This window comes from Tamandua tetradactyla, chromosome 2, assembly GCF_023851605.1.
Source record: "Tamandua tetradactyla isolate mTamTet1 chromosome 2, mTamTet1.pri, whole genome shotgun sequence".
NCBI lineage: Eukaryota > Metazoa > Chordata > Mammalia > Pilosa > Myrmecophagidae > Tamandua > Tamandua tetradactyla.
Genome location: NC_135328.1, coordinates 207,219,605 through 207,244,410, shown reverse-complemented (window position 1 = coordinate 207,244,410; position 24,806 = coordinate 207,219,605). Strand labels below are relative to the sequence as shown.

The 24,806-nt window shown below is 38.0% G+C and overlaps 1 protein-coding gene across 14 annotated transcripts in view; it reads right to left on the bottom strand.

The window, feature by feature from the left end:
• Window positions 1-24,806, bottom strand: part of UBR4 (ubiquitin protein ligase E3 component n-recognin 4) — a 154,827-nt gene that overhangs the window by 80,938 nt on the left and 49,083 nt on the right. For all 14 annotated transcript variants that reach the window (XM_077151062.1, XM_077151075.1, XM_077151065.1 and 11 more), the window contains exons 26-39: window positions 22,298-22,419; window positions 18,404-18,501; window positions 17,318-17,475; window positions 16,332-16,541; window positions 15,017-15,118; window positions 14,604-14,704; window positions 14,152-14,350; window positions 13,645-13,833; window positions 13,167-13,230; window positions 10,792-10,983; window positions 10,122-10,192; window positions 9,887-10,034; window positions 9,180-9,407; window positions 8,314-8,484 (exon numbers count right to left, since the gene is read on the bottom strand). In XM_077151062.1, the coding sequence (XP_077007177.1) occupies window positions 8,314-8,484; window positions 9,180-9,407; window positions 9,887-10,034; window positions 10,122-10,192; window positions 10,792-10,983; window positions 13,167-13,230; window positions 13,645-13,833; window positions 14,152-14,350; window positions 14,604-14,704; window positions 15,017-15,118; window positions 16,332-16,541; window positions 17,318-17,475; window positions 18,404-18,501; window positions 22,298-22,419 (2,053 nt within the window). The remainder of the gene's footprint in view (window positions 1-8,313; window positions 8,485-9,179; window positions 9,408-9,886; window positions 10,035-10,121; window positions 10,193-10,791; window positions 10,984-13,166; window positions 13,231-13,644; window positions 13,834-14,151; window positions 14,351-14,603; window positions 14,705-15,016; window positions 15,119-16,331; window positions 16,542-17,317; window positions 17,476-18,403; window positions 18,502-22,297; window positions 22,420-24,806) is intronic.

The following is a 24,806-nucleotide window of genomic DNA, read 5'->3' as shown; positions in this document are numbered from 1 at the left end:
CTTCTGAAAAGGGGATTTACTCACTGGGTGGTCCAAATAGCATCTGGTTCCCTTCTTCTGAAGATGCACTTAATAACCTAATTTTCACACTGCTTAAAATATGGTTGGGGGAGGTGCCAAGATGGTGACTTAGCAAGGTGGCAATTTAATTTGTCCTCCAGAACAGTTAGTAAATAACCAGGAACAGTACAGAACAGCTCCTGGGGCAACGTCAGTGACTGGACGCACAGCGTACCCTAGTCTGGACCAGCTGGATCGGCTGTGAGCGTCCCCCCCGAACCGTGAGTTCCCCAAGCTATGGTGGCCGGTGCCACTCCCCCACAGGCTGCTTCCCAGAGGGGAAAGGAAAGGGACTTTACCAGCAGCAAGGGCTGAGTGCAATCAAATGCCAACTGCAGAATTAATTAACATATTCTGACAACTAAAAATAGGCCCCTAGCTCAGGTGAACCTGATCAAAGTGGAGGATGCTCATTTTTGCCCTGGCTCCAAGGGGGCAAGACTGACCAAACAGAAAAAAAAAAGAAACAGGTTTTTGCAGCTGTGTTTCTACAAAGGCTTGACTGCCTTTGGATACAGCGGCAGGCCTTCTCAGGCTGCAACTGCCCCAGGGATAGGCAGAAACAAGCTCGTTTGAGGGCTTGTCTGGAGCCTGAGCCTTCCCCAAGGGAGGGGTGAGGCCCAACTCAGGTGGAATCCCTCCCTCAAGGAATTCAGACACCAGGGTTTGGTAATTCAAAGCCATTAAAACCAGTCTATAACCTCTCATCTGTCTCCACCACTCCCCTAGCAGGGAGAGTCTGCCAAAGTTAAAGGTACCGTATCATCTTATGTGGGTGGGACCTGCAGGCAGACAAGCGTCACATACTGGGCAGGATAAGAAAAATAGAGTCCAGAGACTTCACAGGAAAGTCTTTCAACCTGCTGGGCCTCACCCTCAGGGAAAACTGACAACAGATGACTCTTTCCTCCTGACAGGAGGCCAGAATGGTCTGGGAAAATCCAGCTGGGGTCTATAATACCTAAGTAGACCTTCCTAAGGGTGGGGGCAGGGAAAGGCACCATACAGGCAGGGTAAGGAAGAAGAAAAAATGAGAACGGAAAAATTCTGTTAAACAAAACCTAAGCTAGTGGTCCAGAAAAAGCTGAACTGAATGTAAAAGAACAGACAACAAATTCATCCAGCAAGAAAACCCTTGGTAAAAGAAGTGAAAACAATTTCCAGAATAAACAAATTAAGTTAGTTAAACCTATATACCAGCAAAAAATAACAAACCACACTAGGAAAATTGAAAGATATGGCCCAGTCAAAGGAACAAACCAACAATTGAAATGAGATACAGGAGCTGAAACAATTAATTCATGATATATGAACAGATATGGAAAACCTCATCAAAAATCAAATCAATGAATTGAGGGAGGATATAAAGAAAGCAAGGAATGAACAAAAAGAAGAAATCAAAAGTCTGAAAAAACAAATCACAGAACTTTTGGGAATGAAAGGCACAGTAGAAGAGATGAAAAAAAAACAACGGAAATCTACAATGTTAGATTTCAAGAGGCAGAAGACAGGATTAGTGAACTGGAGGACAGAACATCTAAAATTCGACAAGCAAAAGAAAATATAGGGAAAAAAATGGAAAAATATGAGCAGGGACTCAGGGAATTGAATGACAATATGAAGCGCACGAATATACATACTGTGGCTGTCCCAGAAGGAGAAGAGAAGAAGGAGGAGAAAAACTAATGGAGGAAATTATCACTGAAAATTTCCCAACTCTTATGAAAGACTTAAAATTACTGATCCAAGAAGTGCAGCATACCCCAAAGAGAATAGATCCAAATAGACATACTCCAAGACATTTAATAATCAGAATGTCAGAGGTCAAAGAGAAAGAGAGAATCTTGAAAGCAGCAAGAGAAAAGCAATCCATCACATACAAGGGAAGCCCAATAAGACTATGTGTAGATCTCTCAGCAGAAACCATGGAGGAGAGAAGACAGTGCGAAGATATATTTAAATTATTAAAAGAGAAAAACTGCCAACCAAGAATTCTATATGCAGCAAAATTGTCCTTCAAAAATGAGGGAGAAATTAAAACATTTTCAGACAAAAAATCTCTGAGAGAATTTGTGACCAAGACATCAGCTCTGCAAGAAATACTAAAGGGAGGACCAGAGACAGATACGAAAGACAGGAGAGGTGTGGAGAAGAGTGTAGAAATGAAGACTATGAGTAAAGGTAAAAAGAAGGAAAATTAGATATGATATATAAAATCCAAAAGGCAAAATGGTAGAAGAAAGTACTACCCGTATAGTAATAACACTAAATGTTAATGGATTAAACTCCCCAATCAAAAGACAAAATGGATTAAAATACAGGACCCATCTATATGCTGTCTACAGGAAACACATCTTAGACCCAAGGATAAACCTAGGTTGAAAGTGAAAGGTTGGGAAAAGATATTTCATGCAAATAACAATCAGAAAAGAGCAGGAGAAGCTATACTAATATGCAACAAATTAGACTTCAAATGTAAAACAGTTAAAAGAAAAGAAGGACGCTATGTTTTAATAAAAGGAACAATTCAACAAGAAGACATAACAATCATAAATACTTATACACCAAGCCAAAATGCTCCAAAATAAATGTGGCAAATACTGAAAACACTGAAAAGAGAAATAGACCCATCTACTATAATAGTTGGAGATTTCAATTCCACTCTCATCAATGGACAGAACATCTAGACAGAGGATCAATAAAGAAACAGATAATTTGACTAATACAATAAATGAGATAGGCTTAAGAGATATTTATAGAACATTACACCCCACAACAACACTATACACCTTTTTATCAAGTGCCCATGGATCATTCTCTAGGATAGACCATATGCTGGGTCACAAAGCGAGTCTCAACAAATTTTAAAAGATTGAAATCATACAAAACACTTTCTCAGATCATAAAGGAATGAAGCTGGAAATCAATAATAGGTAGAGTGCCAGAAAATTCACAAATATATGGAGGCTGAACAACACACTCTTAAACAACCAGTAGGTCAAGGAAGAAATTACAAGAGAAATCAGTAAATATCTCGAGGCAAGTGAAAATGAAAACACAATATATCAAAACTTATGGGATGCAGCAAAAGCAGTGCTAAGAGGGAAATTTATTGCCCTAAAATGCCTATATCAAAAAAGAAGAAAAGGCAAAAATCGAGGAATTAACTGTACACTTGGAAGAATTAGAGAAAGAACAGTAAATATCCCCAAAGCAAGCAAAAGGAAAGAAAAATTGAAGATTAGAGCAAAAATAAATGAAATTGAGAACATGAAAACAATCGAGAAAATCAACAAAACCAGAATAGGAGAAAATAAGATTGATGGGCCCTAAACAAGAATGACAAAAAGAAGAAGAGAGAGGATGAAATAAATAAGATCAGAAATGGAAGAGGAGACATAACCACTGACCCCACAGAAATAAAGGAAGTAATGACAGGATACTATGAACAACTTATGCTAATAAATACAGCAATGCTGATAAAAAAAGGACAACTTTCTAGAAGGGCACGAACAAGGAACTTTGTCTCGAGAAGAAAGGGACGACTTCAACAAACCAATCACAAGTAAAAAAACTGAATCAGTCATTTAGAAGCTCCCCAAAAAGAAAAGTCTAGGACCAGATACCTTCACATATGAATTCTACCGAACATTCCAGAAAGAATTAGTATCAATCCTGCTCAAACTCTTCAAAAAAATTAAAGAGGACAGAAAACTACCTAACTCAATCTACGAAGCCAACATCACCCTCATACCAAAGCCAGACAAAGATATTACAAGAAAAGAAAACCACAGACCAATCTCTCTAATGAATATAGATGCAAAATTCCTCAACAAAATTCTAGCAAATCGAATCCAGCAACATATTAAAAGAATTATATACCATGACCAAGTAGGATTCATCCCAGGTATGCAAGGTCCCAAAATAAGAAAATCAATTAATGTAATACACCATATCAACAAATCAAAGCAGAAAAACCACATGATCATCTTGATTGATGCAGAAAAGGCATTTGACAAAATTCAACATCCTTTCCTGTTGAAAACACTTCAAACAATAGGAATAGAAGGGAACTTCCTCAAAATGATAAAGAGAATATTTGAAAAACCCACATCTAATATCATCCTCAATGGGCAAAACTGAAAACTTTCCCCCTAAGATCAGGAACAAGACAAGGACGTCCACTATCACCACTGTTATTCAACATTGTGTTGGAAGTTCTAGCCAGAGCAATTAGACAAGAAAAAGAAATACAAGGCATCAAAATTGGAAAGGAAGAAGTAAAACTCTCACTGTTTGCAGATGATAATGATACTATAGGTCGAAAACCCCCAAAAATCCACAGCAAAACTAACAGAGCTAATAAATGAATACAGGAAAGTGACAGTTTACAAGATCAACACTCAAACATGTAGTGTTTCTATACACTAGTAATGAACAATCTGCGGAGGAAATCAAGAAAAGAATTTCATTTACAATTGAAACCAAAAGAATAAAATATTTAGGAAATAATGTAACTAAACAAGACAAAAGACCTATACAAAGAAAACTACAAGAAATCGTTAAAATAAATCACAGAAGACATAAATAGATGGAAGGGCATACTGTGTTCATGGACAGGAAGACTAAATATACTTAAGATGTCAATTCTACCTAAATTGATTTACAGATTCAATGCAATACCAAAATTCCAAAAATTTACTTTTCAGAAATAGAAAAACCAATAACCAAATTTATCTGGAAGGGCAGGGTGCCCCGAATAGCTAAAAGTATCCTGAGAAAAAAAATGAAGTCAGAGGTCTCACGCTACCTGACTTTAAGGCGTATTATGAAGCTACAGTGGTCAAAACAGCATGTCCCTGACATAAAGATAGATATACTGACCAATGGAATAGAATAGTGTTCAGATATAGACCCTCTCATCTATGGACAATTGATCTTTGACAAGGCAGTCACGCCAATTCACCTGGGACAGAACAGTCTCTTCAATAAATGGTGCCTAGAGAACTGGACATCCATATGCAAAAGAATGAAAGAGGACCCATATCTCACACCATATACAAAAGTTAACTCAATATGGACCAAGGACTTAAACATTAGATCTAAGACCATAAAACTGTTAGAAGAAAATGTAGGGAAATATCTTATAAATCTCATACTAGGAAGTGGTTTTCTAGACCTTATACCGAAAGCAAAAGCATTGAAGAAAGAAATAAATAAATGGGAACGCCTCAAAATTAAACACTTTTGCACATCAAAGAACTTGATCAAGAAAGTAAAAAGACAGCCTACACAATGGGAGACAATATTTGGAAATGACACATCAGATAAAGGTATAGTATCCAGAATTTATAAAGAGGTTATTCAACTCAACAACAAAAAGACAGCCAACCCAATTACAAAATGGGCAAAAGACTTGAACAGACACTTCTTAGAAGAGAAAATACAAATGGCCAAAAGGTACATGAAGAGATGCTCAACTTCCCTGGCTATTAGAGAAATGAAAATCAAAACCACAATGAGATATCATCTCACACCCATTAGAATGGCCATTATCAATAAAACAGAAAATGACAAGTGCTGGAGGGGATGTGGAGAAAAAGGGACACTTATCTACTATTGGTGGGAACGTCAAATGGTACAGCTGCTGTGGAAAGCAGTTTGGGGGTCCTCAGGAAGCTAAGTATAGAACTGCAATATGACCCAGCAATACCATTAGTAGGTATGCTGGTTTGAAATGATGTACGTCCCCTAGAAAAACCACGTTTTAATCAAAATCTCATTTCATAAAGGCAGAATAATCCCTATTCAATACTGTATGAAACTGTAATCAGATTATCTCCCTGGATGATGTGATTTAGTCAAGAGTGGTTGTTAAGATGGATTAGGTGACGACAAGTCTTTACCCATTTGGGTGGGTCTTGAGAAGTTTCTGGACTCCTATAAAAGAGGAAATACTTTGTAGAATATGAGATTCAGAGAAAGCAAAGCAGAATGGCATAGCCACGAGAAGCAGAGTCCACCAACCAGCAACCTTTGGAGATGAAGAAGGAAATGTCTCCTGGGAAGCTACATGATACAGGAAGCCAGGAGAAGAAGCTAGCAGATGACACCATGTTCGTCATGTGCCTTTCCAGATGAGAGAGAAACTCTGACTGTGTTTGCCATGTGCCCTCTCACTTGAGAGAGAAACCCTGAACTTCATTGGCCCTCTTGAACCAAGGTATCTTTCCCTGAATGCCTTAGATTGGACAGTTCTATAGACTTGTTTTAATCGGGACATTTTCTCGGCCTTGGAACTATAAACTAGCAACGGATTAAATTTCCATTTTTAGAAGCCATTCCGTTTGTGGTATATTGCATTCCAGCAGCTAGCAAACTAGAACAGTAGGTATCTACTCAGACGACATGAGGGCAAAGACACAAATGGACATTTGCACACCAATGTTTATAGCAGCATTGTTTACAATTGCCAAGAGATGGAAGCAGCCCAAATGTCCATCAACATACAAGTGGCTAAACAAGCTGTGGTACATACATACAAGGGAATATTATGCAGCTGTAAGAGAGAATAAAGTTATGAAGTATATATAACAACATGAAAGGAACTTAAGGACATTATGCTGAGTGAGATTAGCCAGAAACAAAAGGAAAAAAACTGTATGGTCTCACTGATATGAACTGACATTAGTGAATAAACTTGGAGAATTTCGTTGGTAACAGAGACCATCAGGAGATAGAAATAGGGTACGATACTGGGTAACTGGAGCTGAAGGGATACAGATTGTGCAACAGGACCGAATGTAAAAACTCAGAAATGGACAGCACAATACCACCTAACTGTAATACAATTATGTTAAAACACTGAATGAAGCTCAATGTGAGAATGATAGAGGGAGGAGGGCTGGGGGCACAAATGAAATCAGAAAGAAAGATAGATGATAAAGACTGAGATGGTATAATCTAGGAATGCCTAGAGTGTATAATGATAGAGACAAAATGTACAAATTTAAAAAGTGTTTTTGCGTGAGGAACAACAAAGGAATGTCATTACTGTGGGGTGCTGAAAATAAATGGTAATTAATATTTTAAAATTTCAATTTATGTGCGAGACTAAAGCAAAAAATGTTTATTTGGTACAAAATTCGTATTTTGACTAGTGCATTTCCTAACAGAACTTATGTAGACAGCTTGACTGAACACCATGAGTACATGGAATCTTGAGTAGGACATGAGATTTTGTGGGTTTTTCCAGAGTGATGCCCTGATAAATCTCAGAGTGATTTGAACAGTGAATAAAAAAGGATTTGCAAAGTCTCCTTCGGGGAATGGTGAGAAACGGGAAAAATTCAACTTCCCCAAGTTGAATTCTTGATATTCTCACAAGCAGTGTGGACAACCAAAGCTATAGGCTGAGCCCCCAGTCTTGGGGTTTGTTCATACAAAACTTAACCCCACAAAGGATAGGTCAAGCCTACTTAAAATTAGGCCTTAGGGTCACCCCCAAGAGAACCTCTTTTGTTGCTCAGATGTGGCCTCTCTCTCCAGCCAACACAACAAGCAAACTCACCACCCTCCCCCTGTCTATGTGGGACATGACTCCCAGGGGTGTGGACCTTTCTGTCAATGTGGGACAGAAATCCTAGAATGAGCTGAGACTCAGCATCAAGGGACTAAGAAAACCCCTAGAATGAACTGCGACTCAGCATCAAGGGATTGGGAAAACCTTCTCGACCAAAGGGGGAAGAGTGACATGAGACAAAATAAAGTGTCAATGGCTGAGAGATTCCAAACAGAGTCGAGAGGTAATCCTGGAGGTTATTTTTATGCATTACATAGATATCACCTTGTTAACCAAGATGTAATGGAGAGGCTGGAGGGAACTGCCTGAAAATGTAGAGCTGTGTTCCAATAGCCATGTTTCTTGAAGATGATTGTATAATGATATAGTTTTCACAACGTGACTGTGTGATTGTGAAAACCTTGTGTCTGATGCTCCTTTTATCTACCTTATCAACAGATGAGTAGAACATATGGAATAAAAATAAATAATAAGGGGGAAAATGTTAAAATAAAAAATAAAATAAAACATGGCTGGGGATATCATGGTATCTTAGAATCTAAGTTCTGAATGGTCAGGGGCTGACTGTTCAAGGAACATTCCTCAGAGTACCTATATCTAGCACATTTCAGTAACTCAAAAATTTACTGGTCCCTACAACCACCTAACTTCATGACCCTGACAATACTCACCATCAACTGGTCTGTCATCTCTACCACCTTGTCCACTGTATGCAGCTCACTGAGGGCTTGCTGAGCCCGGCTGCTGCTCCCCACAGCTGAAGCCTGCTGAAAGTTGGTCTGAATGGCATCCATGAGGAAATTGAGCATGTCTAACACGAGAGGAGCGAAGGAGAAATTGGCCTGAGAAAAATCCAAATACACAAGTGAAAAAAAAAAAAAAAAAAAGAAAAGAGAAATAATAGGTCATACTGATAATAATATTCTGGCCAGTAACTAGTTTCAGAATCCAGTTTCCTAACTTCTAATTTGATATTGTAGCCAGCATCTTATTTTCTCCCTAACATTGGATTTGATTCTTGCTATACATAAAAATCTTCCAACCACTTCTTTAGTAGAACAAACACTGCTGTGCTGACTCTAGAGAAATCTTTCTAAAGTAGGTGTCCCACAGAGATTCCCTAAGACTCAATTAACTAATTTCTCTCTCAAGCATCTAGAGTGGTTCTATTTATGTACTATCCTTCAGAAATTGAGATTAGTTGCTCAAATTATCTTCTGTATTCTCTATTTCAGATGAGGAATTCCGGCTGAGAAAGGGTTCTCTACAGCATCACATAATTAAAATTTATCCACACACACACACCAATCCCCCACAATACTCCTCAGTCATAAATCCTCATAAAAGGGAGTGACTGACAACATACACTATTCATATTGTCCCTGTGGAAATGGGTTTTCTTGGAGTAGAAAACAACTCCAAGTCCCAGCACTATGTAGCGGAGCTGCAAGGAGAGCTTTGTGCGTTATTTACTCTTATGCAAATCTGCCATACTCTGAACTCTGTCTACTGTACCAGGGACAACCAATCCCCCCACCTGGTTCTGCAGCTCTTCTCGGCAGCCTTCTACTGTGCGGCACAGGCTGCTCTTCTTGGGCTTCTCCTCATCAGCAACCTTTCCGTCACTGATGGTGACTTTGGCCTTGTCAGCTGGGGAGGTGCTGGTGTGACGTATTAAACTCTCTGAAATCCTGGGTTCACTCTGAAATGCTGACTCCTTCATGGTGGAGCTCATGCCACTGCTGGGAGTTCGCTTCACCAGTGCCTAGGGACAGAAAGATCAAAATGAGGCCCAAGGCTCTTGCCATAAAGTGCAGATGAAGTACAGCCTATGATCTTGGGTGAAAACCTGGTCCAAAAGAGAAAATGGCTAAGCACTTAAATGGCATCCAAAAGCCTAAATTATGATATTCAGAGTGTTAACCTAATATCTTATAATTTATCCACTCACAGTATCAGGTCTTAATTATAATATTTGACATTGTGTGTGGGTGTGTGCAGAAGGGGAAATGTCTTAGGAAAACCTAACTACAAGATCTCCAAGGACCCTGCTATTTCTAATATGCTAAGTGAACTGCCTATGCCATGAACATAGAGCCAATCAGTGACAGAACCAGAACGTAGCCCTAGACTCAGGCTGCTTGGAGGATTAGTAATTTTAGTAATTTTCCAGTTTGGCTTAGATATACCTATATCACTAGCAAGTTACCCTTTATGACCCAGTGAATGTTTCAAATCTCTCACCAAACAGCTGCCATCTTCTTTGGCTCCACAGTCACAGAAGAAAGATCCATACTTGGCATATGAAATCTCATGATCCTTGTGGCACACCTTAGCACACACTGTGCATACACCCACCCCATCAACCATTTTGCAGGTGTGACAGTGGTACCTACAAAGAACAAAAAACAGCAAATGAGCCCAGAAATCCCAACAATCAAGCTCCGGCACACCTTCATCTAAAAAGAACTACTCTTACCAATGTTGATTCATGAATTCTTTCTGTGTGATGGTAAAAGTGCAGAGTTTATTGCAAAGAGAATCTTCATCCTTCAAAGACAGTAAGTTTATATAATCAGAAGAATGTTCCTCCACATAGCTACCCTCATAAAACATACCTGCTTCAACACCCTAAGGAGACTATCTAATCAACTCATAAATGGCAAATAGAAACTTGTCCCAATTGAGAAACAGCTAGCAGGTTGAAAATCTGCTGTAATTTCAAATGAGACCTTAGCATCTCTGTGGTTAAGAAAAAAATAAATTTTATGCTTTCTCTACAAGGAAACTCGTGCCTTTCCCATGAAGAACTCAACCTAAAAATTCCATTTTGGATACAAAGACTAAGGAAAGACAGGATAAAATTCTGGATGAAAGAAAAGCATCTGCTTATTTAATAGTCCCTTCCCCAAGAGAGTAGATTCCTGTAGCTTATTGTGAAGGCTTGGAAAACTAGGGTCTGACATTAGTTACATCAGCCAAGAGAAAGCAACAAAGATCGGGAAGAGTTTTGAAGCTCATAGCGCTGGAAAACAGAGCCCAAGAATTACATTCTACACATTCACTTTTTAAAATCCAAAGGCTTGTTAGCATGAGTTCTCCAAGCGCCTGTTAGACACTACCTTGAGAAGTTAGACGTTATTACTTACAGAATCCTCAGCCTGGGAATCTTCCTCTTCCACTGCCAACTCCTCCACCCAGTCTGAGTCCACTTCAATGGCCCGCTCTTCTCCATCCACTGACAGGTGACTGGGGCCTTGACCATTACTCTGGCTCAGGGCATTCGTGACATCAGCCAAGTATGACATAATATGACATGTGCACTCCAAGACTATCACATGCTACAAGAAAAAGCCATGACACCACAGAAACCTCAGTTTTCTACATTTTATTATTACATAAACTATATTTAGTCAAGGCTTTTCCAATAAAACTCAAGATCAGAGGAACAGTATAAAAGTTGAGAAAAGCACATGTCTTAAATAGCTCTCAGCACTATATCTGCATATGGCTGGTCAATAAATTGTACTGAATTAGCGTATATGCATTCATTCTTAAAAAGTAACTTCACAAAATTTTGTAAGACGAAGTGAAATTAAAATTAGGATGACAGAGTGAAAAATGACAAAAATCACTCAAGAAAAGACCAGATTAAAAGTATAAAGGGGCTCTCATTAGCACTTTTTTTTAACCATTGGTGGATTACACTCTAATTATTGGGCTTCAAATTAATGCAGTAAGGAAGGAATAGCTTCAGAGAGCAAAGTGAAATATTTTCCTGCAAATCACTGCAAGTAGTTCATGCTTGCCTAATAAAACCCAACAACCTGGCATCAAAGCTTCAGATTTGTAAGTTCTTTCACTCAGTGCTCTAACATTTTTAAGTTCTTTCACTCAGTGCTGAAAGGATAAAGACAAGCAAGAGAAGAGGGAAAATGAATGGTACCTTAGTGGGACTCAGAGCCCACTCTTCTGTTCTTAGCATGTTCTATGACATGTTCTTAAGTCAGATAGGCTAAAAAATGCCTGAATGTCAAGAAAGGGGGAAAATTCAACTTCCTGAAGTGAAGAATTCCTGATATTCTCACTAGCAGTGGGGACAACCAAAGCAATAGGCTGAACCCTCAATCTTGGGGTTTGTCCATATGAAACCTAACCCTGCAAAGGATAGGCTAATCCTATTTAATTTTAGGCCTATGGGTCACCCCAAAGAACCTCTTTTGTTTCTCAGATGTAGCTCCTTTCTCTCAGCCAACACGACAAGCAAACTCACTGCCCTCTCTACATGGGACATGACACCCAGGGGTGTGGACCTTCCTGGCAACGTGGAATAGAAATCCTAGAACAGCATCAAGGGGAATAGAGAAATGAGACAAAATAAAATGTCAATGGCTGAGAGATTCCAAACAGAGTCAAGAGGTTATCCTGGAGGTTATTCTTACGCATTAAATAGATATAACATTTTTAGTTAAGGCATAGCAAAGAGGCTGGAGGAAACTGCCTGAAAATGTAGAGCTCTGTTCCAGTAGCCACGTTTCTTGAGGATGATTTGTATAATGATAAAGCTTTCGCAATGTGACTGTGTGATTGTGAAAACCTTGTGTCTGATGCTTCTTTTATCTACCTTATGGACAGATCAGTAAAACATATGGATTAAAAATAAATAAATAATAGGGGGAACAAATCTTAAAATAAATTTAGTAGATTGAACGTTAGTGATCAATGAAAGGGAGGGGTAAGGGATATGATATGTGTGAACTTTTTTCTTTTTATTTCTTTTTCTGAATTGATGCAAATGTTCTAAGAAATGATCATGATGATGAATATACAACTATGTGATGGTATTGTGAGTTACTGATTATATATCAAGAATGGATGATCATCATATATGTTTGTATGCTATTATGTTTAATAAAGAAAGAAAGATAAAAATTATCATGGTGATAAATACATGACTATGTGATGATACTGAGCCACTGATTGTATACTTTGGATGGATTCTATGTGTGTGAAGATATTTCAATGAAAATATTTTTAACTCTTAGAAAAAAAAGCCTGAATGTAGGACCTCTGTGTATTTCAAATATGTTTTCTCAATACAGATACCTGAGCACACAGGCAAAGTAAATAACTCTAGCATTTGGAACTGGAGTTGAAGAAGTAGTTTGCAACCCCAAATAACATTAAATCAGAGTGTATAGTTCCAAGGAATGAGCTGGGGGGAAATTTTCCATAGCATATCAATATTTTAAAATAGCAGGAACTCACTATATTTTAAGAAGGATTCTGTTGGATTTTGGTTACCAGAATGTTTCCTTCCTATCTTTCCTTGCCACCTTGAAGAGGCCTGAGAGCATGTAGTTTACAATTACACACTTTTAAGTCTTTATGATTGTAGGCTTTAGCTTCTGTAGGATAGCCAGGGACAGAAGCTAATATGAAGCAGATTACCACCTGATCACAAAGATAAGAATCATCTTTCCCCATACTTCCTGATGCTTGTTGTCACTTTTACTTTTCTTACCTTTCCATGCATTACACTGGCATTCAGTTTCTCCACCACATTCTTCTGTGACAGGTATTTCTTACTGTCCCAAAGGAAAAAAGGGGAGGAAAATGAATACAAAATTATCTAGCAAACCAGAGAAAGGCAGCACTGTCATAAATCTTGAGTCGATCTTTAGACACTGTAAGGCAAAGGCACTCTTAGAAAACTATATAGAGGTTTGGGGTTCTCTGGTTTTAAAACTGTTCTTGACACTTGATATACTTTTCCCAAGACTTCTCTTAAGAGTGAACAAAGAAGCCCACTAAGAAAATAATAACAATTAAGTCTAAAGTAAAGTTATTGGTTATCTCACCAACCTCAATAAAAAGAAAAAAATCCAAGTTTCTTCTATACTCACTCTGAACTACAAAGAAAGTAACCTTTAATTACCACCCTCTTCTCCAAGAGCAATATTATAACCTACAGATGGATTCTTCCAATTTCAACATCTTACCATCTACTCAGCCAGTCCACCGCAGCATTATGAAGCTGAAGATGGCCAGCACCTTGACCTGCACTGGCCAGGGTTGCCATCACAACCATGAGTTCAGGAAAGCCAGTCCCATCACCATTAGCCAGCATGTCTGTTGCCATCGGTATCAGGGTACCCAGAAGCACAGCACATACACCTTCCCCAACTTGGCTGGTAAAAGAGAAATAGCAAATCAGTAAGTAATCGATGGGAATCACTATATGACTATAATTACTAATCCCAACTTCGGCCTTGGGCTACTACAGCACAGAATTCACCCATATTGGAACTCACAGGCAGAATCATTCTAAAAGCTTTCAATGGGGAATATCAAGGAACTATCCCATATTAGTTTCCCAGAGTCAGAAGGAGGAGATATGGAAATGTTGAAAATGCTAAGACTGATGCCTGAAGGAAAGATAGTTTCAAACACTTTCAACATATTTCTGGGGTTTTAAGAGGCATATTACAAAAATGTCGTTGTTCTACCTGTTTTCCCGAACAATGTATGTAGTCAGTAACTGCAAGAGCTGTCGATTCTCCTGAATCATATCTAGCTGATTGGAATCTTTAGCGGGTGATGTAGTCATGCGGGTGAGCCAGGCCTGGAGACGCACAGGCTCCACACCTGCAAGCTGTGCCAGAGAGCCACAGAGATGCAGAAGGCTCGGATTAGGGCTCTTCTCAGCTGGGAACAGACCAAGAGGCTAATGTCAGTGAAGAACAGCAGGGAAAAGGAAGGAAAAAGCAAACTTGTCAGCCAAGAAAAGGGAAAGGACTTCAAGCAAGTTTTCAACTTCCTTTCAACTTTCTAGGAGGGATTCTTTCCACTTGTTAGCAAAAAATTTTTTATGCTATAGTTAAACTCGGGCAGAAGATATGCATAGTATTAGCTGGACATCAAAGTTCCCATAAGAAGATTACTAAAAGCTGTCACTCACTCAGCTGGAAGAGTTTGGTGAAGAATTTCAAAACTCGGTTACAGAATTTAGCAGAGAGGTTTTCATTGGCTGTTGCCATCATGATCTGCACAAGTTCTCCGCTGAGAGGCAGGAGGGGGAAAAATGCAAGAATCATTTCAAGAGTCACATAAAAGGCAGCCATTACTATGTCTTCACAATCTCATCTCCTCTAGGGAACTGGTCATTTGTGAGTCAACACAAGTTCATGAAATCAACCCCTTTAATTAGTGACCTTAGGGAGTCAGGAATTAAGCCTAACCCCTCCCTGAGGTACAGACACCTCAACAGGCCTTAAGTACTCCCTGAGAAAGAACACTAAGTCGGCATTATAGCTCCTTTCTTTTATGAAGCTTTCAAAAAATGTTCACTGGATAAAATTTAATACAGCTAACCTGTCAGAGAAAAATTCCTCCATAGCTTTACGAGCCTGGCTACTTTCCAATTGCTTTTCCAAATACTGCAGACATTCCTCCAAGATGGATTCATCCAGTCCACTAAGAATCAAAAGAATGAAAAGGAAAAATGAACCATAAATAAGGTTTGTTGCAAAGTCTCTTAATACTTATTTAAAAAGAAAATCCAAAGTTTGTTTGTTTATGACTAGACCTTGGGGGTAACATTAAATTTTGTTTTTTTGTTCTGTCCATGCTCAGTATAGAGCCTGTACTGAGCCTAGCACAAAGCCTGACTCAATAAGTTTTGAAAAACTAAGCTGTAAAAAAATTTAAAAGCTCCTAAAATCAGAAATAACTGATGTAGTCAATGGTTAAGGGTCCAAAGAATCACTGGTGTTTTGAAATAATCCTAATTAACAGCAGCACTTCAATTTTATTTTACTACCTTCTCTCCTAGGGAATTAAGCAGCAAAGACATCTGAAGCTTGGAGTTCTAACGCTGACCCTGACAGTGATTTTCTTGGGGAGAACACTTTAGATAAAATACTTTTGCACAGCTAAACTGCCTTAAGTGTTTTATCTGTTTGGAAAAAGGGAGGAAGGAAGGGCAGGACACAGGGAGGGAAAGAGAGGGAGGGAGGGAGGAAAAAGGAAAAAAGGGAGGGAGGGGAGAGGAGAAAAAAGAAAAGAAGAGAGGAAAAAAGGAGCTCTTATAAAAACATAAACTTTCACTTGGACATCTTATTTTTTCAGTTCTCAGTGGAGTAAAATAATACCTTGTTCAACTACTTTTCATGGCTCTTCTATATTAACATTGCTTAAGTTATCAAGGTCAAATAATGTTATGGGACTTCCTAATTCCATAGACCACCTATTCAAGAAAAATGGTCATGAAAACATGAGGAACTGGGTGGGCCACGGTGGCTCAGCAGGCAGAGTTTACACCTGTCATGCCGGAGACCCGGGTTTGATTCCCAGTGCCTGTCCATGAAAAAAGAAACTTAAGAAATTAATTTTATCAAGCTCCTTTGTAACCTAGTATAGTAATTGATAATTGTTTATTTACTTAGCTTAAAATCTCCAAACCTAAAGAGTTAAGGCCCCTATTTTCTTAACTTCTAAGAATGGTCACAAAAGATTCCAAATACCAAAAACAAATTCCAAAAACACATACAAGTACAGAATTTCCTGTTAAAAAGCACAATAAAATAAGCCATTAATCAATAAGGAAGTAAAGAAGCCAATATTGTTACATTCATTGATTGTAGCAGTAGGTCACAGAAACCTGACTGCTTTCCTCAATGAGACTTACCTATTGGGATCGGCATGATTTGCCAGAATGTTGTAACAACCAGTGATCAACTTCTCATAAACGCGAGCCAAGAACTCATCAGACTCAGCAGGACCCAAGATGCGTTCCAGGGAGTTGCTACTGATCTCAGCAACACTCTCAGTGCTCGACTCCAAAAGAAGGGGTAACAGGGTTCGAATTACCTGAGGCGGGTTCATCTCATCAGACCAACTTCAGCAAAGAAAATGGAACCACGTTAGTGAATATAATTCTCTAAAAAGTTCTAAGACCGGATGTGTAATTCAACAATTGGGTGGGAAGAGGGGAGCTTTTATTCCAGTCTTTTTACTTTGATAGCTCTTTTCTGTATAGAACTAAAAACACAATTTCATATTCTTCTTTTTCATTATTATATCAGAGGCAGAATTTATTTCCACATTAAAAAAAAATTTACTAAATAGTAAACTTAAAATACAAGATGTATTTTTAAATATCAGGAAAAGAAAGTTAGCTGAAACCTAAGCAAGTAACCCGTTCTAAACAACCTTTATAAAAGAACTGCCAAAATTCCAGATCACTCTTAAGGTTTAAGGCAATGTGATGTCTGATATTCCCCATGGTCTATGTATAGGAAAACAAAATGGCCCCTCTCTTGGCCACTAGTCCCTACAATGGTGGATTCTAACCCACACAACAATTCTGAAGGAACATTATTTCAAACAAATCTGTCACTATCACCTTAAAATTTAAACTTTAAGCACCTCCAACCTGCAATATTATTTAAACCTAGATGCCTTTTCTAAAAAACACCATACAGAAGGGGGAGATCTACTTTAAAACTCATCCTAGATAAATGCTCATACTCTACTCTAAAACAATAGTTCTTTTTGCTAAAGAAACAGAAGAAAAAAGGGTTATTATAATTATAAAAGCCCTCATTGGTTTCCATTAGCTACAACAGAACAGCAGGTGTAGAAAAGACTTAGGGCTATGTACTGGATACTCACACAATAAGATCTCCAGTCAATCTGACCAGTGAGAGGAGGGTGTGCTTCAAGGAGGCAGCCAGGGGCAGACTTTGACCACAAAGAGTCCCCAAGTGAGCAGCCTGCACAGCACTGATATAACTCTCTGAAGGAATGGTGTCATTAGCAAACGCATTGCGCTAAAAAGAAGCAAACCAAACATGAGCAGACAGACCATTTATACTGGAAAAAGTTCTCTCTGAGGGGAAAAAAAGCCTGACATAAACCAAGACCTCACTGATAGACAATGACCTCTACTCAGTATATTCTGTTATTCACCCAGGGAATGAAAGTAGAATAAGGGGAAAGAAACAGTTAAATTTTAGTTAGTACAAAATTAACAGTTAAATACAACAGACATCCAACACCACTTTTCAAATAATTAAACTATAATGTACTATACTTAACATTAAAACTATCATCTGTTCCTAACAATTCAGAAGGATCCGAAATTCACGATATATCTGGGGCTCCATTTCCTGTATCATAATTTTTCTTCTACTATAGCTCTAGGTGGTGTAAAAAAGAGGCCATGATAACAAAACACAGATAACAAGATTATAAGACTTAGCTTTTCCAAAGGGCTTTAACAATGGAATAGTTTGAGAGATAATGAGTACAACATACCCATAACCAAGGGAACTGATAGAAAACTCAACAAATCTAAAAACTTAGATAATCCAAAAGACTATCCCAAAGAATTATGACAAAAGGGGCAGGTTTCTGAACTATAATCTAAAATTGAAAGAAAAGGGAGTTAGCATGTATTGAGAATTCATGTGCCAGATAATGTGCATGGCACCTTCCATATTCTCCTATTTTAATCTTCATATCCCAGTATTAAATGAAGAAACCAAGGTTCAGAGAAATAAGTGATCTGTCCTATGGTAACAAAGGACCATATGAGCACTATCTGGATAATTCAATGCACTGATTATTCAATCAACCACAGAAAATATTTTTGAAAATACGCTGCATCTTTTAGTTGCTAGTTTAAGCCTAAAGAGTAAAAACAGAACACAGAATCACTAGTCTCGGCACATTCACTCCTGGAACAGCCAGACTCACCCAGGATCCAATGTTGGGAAACTCATTGGTACTAATGTTGTTCCAGGACTCACACACGGCCTGCACAGATGATGGTAAATTCTGAAGCAGTGTTGGACCTATAGATGACAGAAATGACAAGGAATCATAAGAGAGAAAGAACATAGCATTTGAAAGATTAAACCCAAATGCTGAAGGACAAACACTACAGCCCATGCTGTCAAAATAATTACTGAGACAGCTTAAATGGATATTTCAATAGCAGTAATATCTCCAAGAAACAGCTAATTGCTTAATAACTGCTTAACAATCTTTTGTAAGGTTTTCATTTTCTAATTTTGTAAGGTTTTCACTTTCTAATCTGGCAAGTAAAGAAGACAACTGAAACGAAACGCAAAATGAGACTAAAATCATTTGAGAAAACCTTCTCCACCAAAAGGAGGAAGAGTGAAATAAAACAAAGTGTCAATGGCTGAGAGATTACAAACAGAGTCGAGAGGTTATTCTGGAGGTTATTTTTATGCATTAAGTAGATATCACCTTGTTAACCAAGATGTAATGGAGAAGCTGGAGGGAACTGCCTGAAAATGTAGAGCTGTGTTCCAGTAGCCATGTTTCTTGATGATGATTGTATAATGATATAGCTTTCACAATGTGACTGTGTGATTGTGAAAACCTTGTGTCTGATGCTCCTTTTATCTACCTTGTCAACAGATGAGTAGAACATATGAAATAAAAATAAATGAAATAAAATGAAATAAAAATAAATGATGGGGAAACAAATATTAAAATAAATTTAGTTTGAAATGCTAGTGATAGGTGAAAAGAAGGGGTAAGGGGTATGGCATGTAAAATTTTTTTTTTCTGTTTTAATTTTATTTTTCTGTTGTCTTTTTATTTCTTTTTCTGAATTGATGCAAATGTTCTAAGAAATGATGATGATGAATATGCAACTATGTGATGATATTGTGAATTATTAATTATATATGTAGAATGGAATGAGCATATATTAAGAATGCTTGTTTCATTCTTGTAATTTTTTTTAATTAATAAAAAATTTTTTAAAAATTATCAAGAAAGTAAAAAAACAGCCTACACAATGGGAGACAATATTTGGAAACGACATATCAGATAAAGGTCTAGTAATCAGAATTTATAAAGAGATTCTTCAACTCAACAACAAAAAGACAGCCAATCCAATTACAAAATGGGAAAAAGACTTGAACAGACAACTCTCAGAAGAGGAAATACAAATGGCCAAAAGGCACATGAAGAGATGTTCAACATCCCTGGCCGTTAGAGAAATGCAAATCATCTCACACTCACCAGAATGGCCATTATCAACAAAACAGAAAATGACAAGTGCTGGAGAGGATGTGGAGAAAGAGGCACACTTATTCCCTGTTGGTGGGAATGTCAAATGGTGCAACCACTGCGGAAGGCAGTTTGGCGGTTCCTCAAAAAGCTGAATATAGAACTGCCATATAACCCAGCAACACCATTGCTAGGTATCTACTCAGAGGACATAAGGGCAAAGACGCAAATGGACATTTGCACACCAATGTTTATAGCAGCATTATTTACAACTGCAAAGAGATGAAAACAGCCAAAATGTCCATCAACAGACGAGTGGCTAAACAAACTGTGGTATATACATACGATGGAATATTATTCAGCTTTAAGACAGAATAAACTTATGAAGTATGTAACAACATGGATGGACCTTGAGAACATTATGCTGAGTGAGACTAGCCAAAAACTAAAGGACCAATACTGTATGGTCTCATTGATATGAACTGACATTAGTGAATAAACTTAGAATATTTTGTTCGTAACAGAGACCATCAGGAGATAGAAATAGGGTAAGATAATGGGTAATTGGAGCTGAAGGGATACAGACTGTGCAACAGGACTAGATACAAAAACTCAGAAATGGACAGCACAATACTACCTAACTGTAATATAATTATGTTTAAACACTGAAGCTGCATGTGAGAATGACAGAGGGAGGAGGGCTGGGGACATAAATGAAATCAGAAAGAAAGATAGATGTTAAAGATTGAGATGGTATAATCTAGGAATGCCTAGAGTGTATAATAATAGTGAAATGTACCAGGTACAATTTTAAAAATGTTTTTGCATGAGGAAGAACAAAGGATGTCATTATTACAGGGTATTGAAAATAGAAGGTAATTAATATTTTAAAATGTCACCTTCTGTGTGAGACTAAAGCAAAAAATGTTTATTAGTTACAAAATTTATATTTTGACTAGTGTATTTCCTAATATAACTTATGTAGATAGTTTGATTGAACACCATAAGTACTTGGAATCTCAGGTAGGACGAGATTTTGCTGGTTTGTCCAGAGTGATGCCCCGATGAATCCCAGAGTGATTCAATCAGTGAGTAGAAAAGTATCTGCAAAGCCCCCTTTGGGGAGTGGTAAGAATGGGGAGAAATTCAACTTCCCCAAGTTCTTGATATTCTCACAAGCAGTGTGGACAACCTAAGCTATAGGCTGAGCCCCCAGTCGTGGGGTTTGTTCATATGAAACTTAACCCCACAGGGGATAGGTCAAGTCTACTTAAAATTTAGGCCTAAGATTCACCCCCAAGAGAGCCTCTTTTGTTGCTCAGATGTGGCCCCTCTCTCCAGCCAACAGAACAAGCAGTCTCACCACCCTACCCCTCTCTACGTGGGACATGACTCCCAAGGGTGTGGACCTTCCTGGCAACGTGGGACAGAGATCTTGGAATGAACGGAGACTCAGCATCAAGGGATTGAGAAAAACCCTAGAAGGAGCTGAGACTCAGCATCAGGGGATTGAGAAAACCTTCTCAACCAAAAGGGGGAAGAGGGAAATCAGACAAAGTTTCAATGGCTGAGAGATTTCAAACAGAGTCGAGAGGTTATCCTGGGGGTTATTCTTATGCATCAAGTAGATATCATCTTGTTATTCAAGATGTAATGGAGAGGGTGGGCCACAGTGGCTCAGCAGGCAAGAATGCTTGCCTGCCATGCCAGAGGACCCGGGTTCGATTCGCGGTGCCTGCCCATGAAAAAAAAAAAAAAAAGATGTAATGGAGAAGCTGGAGGGAACTGCCTGAAAATGTAGAGCTGTGTTCCAGTAGCCATGTTTCTTGAGGATGACTGAATAATGATACAGCTGTCACAATGTGACTGTGTGATTGTGAAAACCTTGTGTCTGATGCTCCTTTTATCTACCTTGTCAATAAGGAGTAGAACATATGGAATAAAAATAAATAATAGGGGGAACAAATGCTAAAATAAATTTAGTTTAAATGCTAGTGATCAATGAAAGCGAGGGGTAAGGGGTATGGTAGGTATAATCTTTTTTTTTTCTTTCCTGTGTTCGTTCTATTTCTTTTTCTTAATTAATGCAAATGTTCTAAGAAACGATGAATATGCAACTAAGTGATATTGTGAATTACTGATTATGTATGTTGTTTTATTTTGTTTCTTTATTTTTTTAATTAATAAATAAATTTTTAAAAATTATCTTGCTCAAAAAAAAAAGCAGCAGCTGCTAGTCTTGGCAATCTCTATAAATGAAAAAGAGAAGAACAAACACCTGTGTTACAGACAGAATTGTCTAATGCTTTGGAACCAACTGATTCTGATTCAGATGCCAGCTCCACCATTTGCAAGATGTAGGACTTTAATAAGTAACTTCTCTAAGCCTGTTTTCTCATCAGTAGAAAGAGAATAACAACACCACCTCACATAATTCACTGTGAAGATCAAAACAGATAAATTTATTTGTTTGCTAGACACACAGAAAGGCACCAATAAATGGTTACGTGCCAGGAGACAAGTAGAAAGGGAGAAAAGCAGTAGCACTAGCAGGGCTAGCAATAATAGTAGTAGTATTCAAAAGTACAGTCGCTCACTTACCCAGAGTGTTGGCCTTGCACCTACTAGAGCCAATTGCCAAAACAGCAGCAAAGCCATGCAGTTTCTCCTTGGAAGGTTTATCAGGGGTTGCCTCTTCATTAAAGTTCTGTAGCAAATAGGCTCTGAAGGAAAAATAGGAGGATATGCAAAAGCTAAACAAATCTAATCTCATCATAGTTAGAAGAAATTAACCCAAGAAAAAGTCAATATAGCTATACCTCAGTTTCCTAATCTATTAAAGGAAGTTAACAGTGCCTGACCCTTCCTGGTCTCCTAAGAATTCCAATGGGATATTGTTTCCCGAACGGTATCCCAGCCTCTGAAATGCTACCAAAGCATAATTCCATGACTACTGAGTTTGGCAGACAGTAAATACTACATTCTTCTCTCCCTTTCTCCTCAGCCCCCAGAAGACTAGTAATACATATATACATATTTTTCAAGACTGAGAAATATCATAGTTTTAAAAAAAGATAACATTTTTCCTCATTATAAATTTTGAACTCTATTTTTAAAAATTTCTATACTTAAAATATCTAAAAATTTCTTTATCTACTCAATATATCCCAAACTTACTTGCCTAGGAACATCAATTTACATCTCAGTTTAGTAAGCATTGGCCTACTAGGCCACAGTAGACCCTATAAGATGTATGTTACTAGTAAAAACCTTTAAAAAGAAACATCAGTGGGTCAAAGAAAAAGTTGCAAGAGAAATCAGTAATTATCTTGAGATGAATGAAAACAAGAACAACACATACCAAAACTTATGGGAGGTAGCAAAGGCAGTGCTAAGAGGGAAATTTATAGGCCTAACTATCTACATTAAGAGAAAAAGATGCACAAAAGTGTTTAATTTTGAGGAGCTCCCATTTATTTATTTCTTTATTCAGTGCTCTTGCTTTAAGTTTAAGGTCCATAAAACCGCCTCCAACTGTAGGTTTCATAAGATATCTCCCTACATTTTCCTCTGTTTTATGGTCTTAGACCTAATGTTTAGATCTTCGATCCATTTTGAGTTAACTTTTGTATAGGGTGTGAGATACGGGTCCTCTTTCATTCTTTTGCATATGGATATCCAGTTCTCTAGGCACCATTTATTGAAGAGACTGTTCTGTCCCAGGTGAGTTGGCTTGACTGCCTTATCAAAGATCAAATGTCCATAGATGAGAGGGTCTATATCTGAGCACTCCATTCGATTCCATTGGTCGATATATCTATTTTTATGCCAATACCATGCTGTTTTGACCACTGTGGCTTCATAATATGCCTTAAAGTCCGGAAGCGTGAGACCTCCAGCTTCGTTTTTTTTCCTCAAGATACTTTTAGCAATTCGGGGCACCCTGCCCTTCCAGATAAGTTTGCTTATTGGTTTTTCTATTTCTGAAAAATAAGTTGTTGGGATTTTGATTGGTATTGCGTTGAATCTGTAAATCAATTTAGGTAGGATTGACATCTTAACTATATTTAGTCTTCCAATCCATGAACACGGTATGCCCTTCCATCTGTTTAGGTCTTCTCTGATTTCTTTTAACAGTTTTTTGTATAGGTCTTTTGTCTCTTTAGTTAAATTTATTCCTAAGTATTTTAGTCTTTTAGCTGCAATTGTAAATGGAATTCGTTTCTTGATTTCCCCCTCAGCTTGTTCATTGCTAGTGTATAGAAACACTACAGATTTTTGAATGTTGATCTTGTAACCTGCTACTTTGCTGTACTCATTTATTAGCTCTAGTAGTTTTGTTGTGGATTTTTCCGGGTTTTCGACGTATAGTATCATATCGTCTGCAAACAGTGATAGTTTTACTTCTTCCTTTCCAATTTTGATGCTTTGTATTTCTTTTTCTTGTCTAATTGCTCTGGCTAGAAGCTCCAACACGATGTTGAATAATAGTGGTGATAATGGACATCCTTGTCTTGTTCCTGATCTTAGGGGGAAAGTTTTCAATTTTTCCCCATTGAGGATGATATTAGCTGTGGGTTTTTCATATATTCCCTCTATCATTTTAAGGAAGTTCCCTTGTATTCCTATCCTTTGAAGTGTTTTCAACAGGAAAGGATGTTGACACTTCTTAGAAGAGAAAATACAAATGGCCAAAAGGTACATGAAGAGATGCTCAACTTCCCTGGCTATTAGAGAAATGAAAATAAAAACCACAATGAGATATCATCTCACACCCACCAGAATGGCCATTATCAACAAAACAAAAAATGACAAGTGCTGGAGAGGATGTGGAGAAAGAGGCACACTTATCCACTGTTGGTGGGAATGTCAAATGGTGCAACCACCATGGAAGGCAGTTTGGTGGTTCCTCAAAAAGTTGAATATAGAATTGCCATATGACCCAGCAATACCATTGCTAGGTATCTACTCAAAGGACTTAAGGGTAAAGACACAAACGGACATTTGCACACCAATGTTTATAGCAGCGTTATTTACAATTGCAAAGAGATGGAAACAGCCAAAATGTCCATCAACAGACGAGTGGCTAAACAAACTGTGGTATACATAT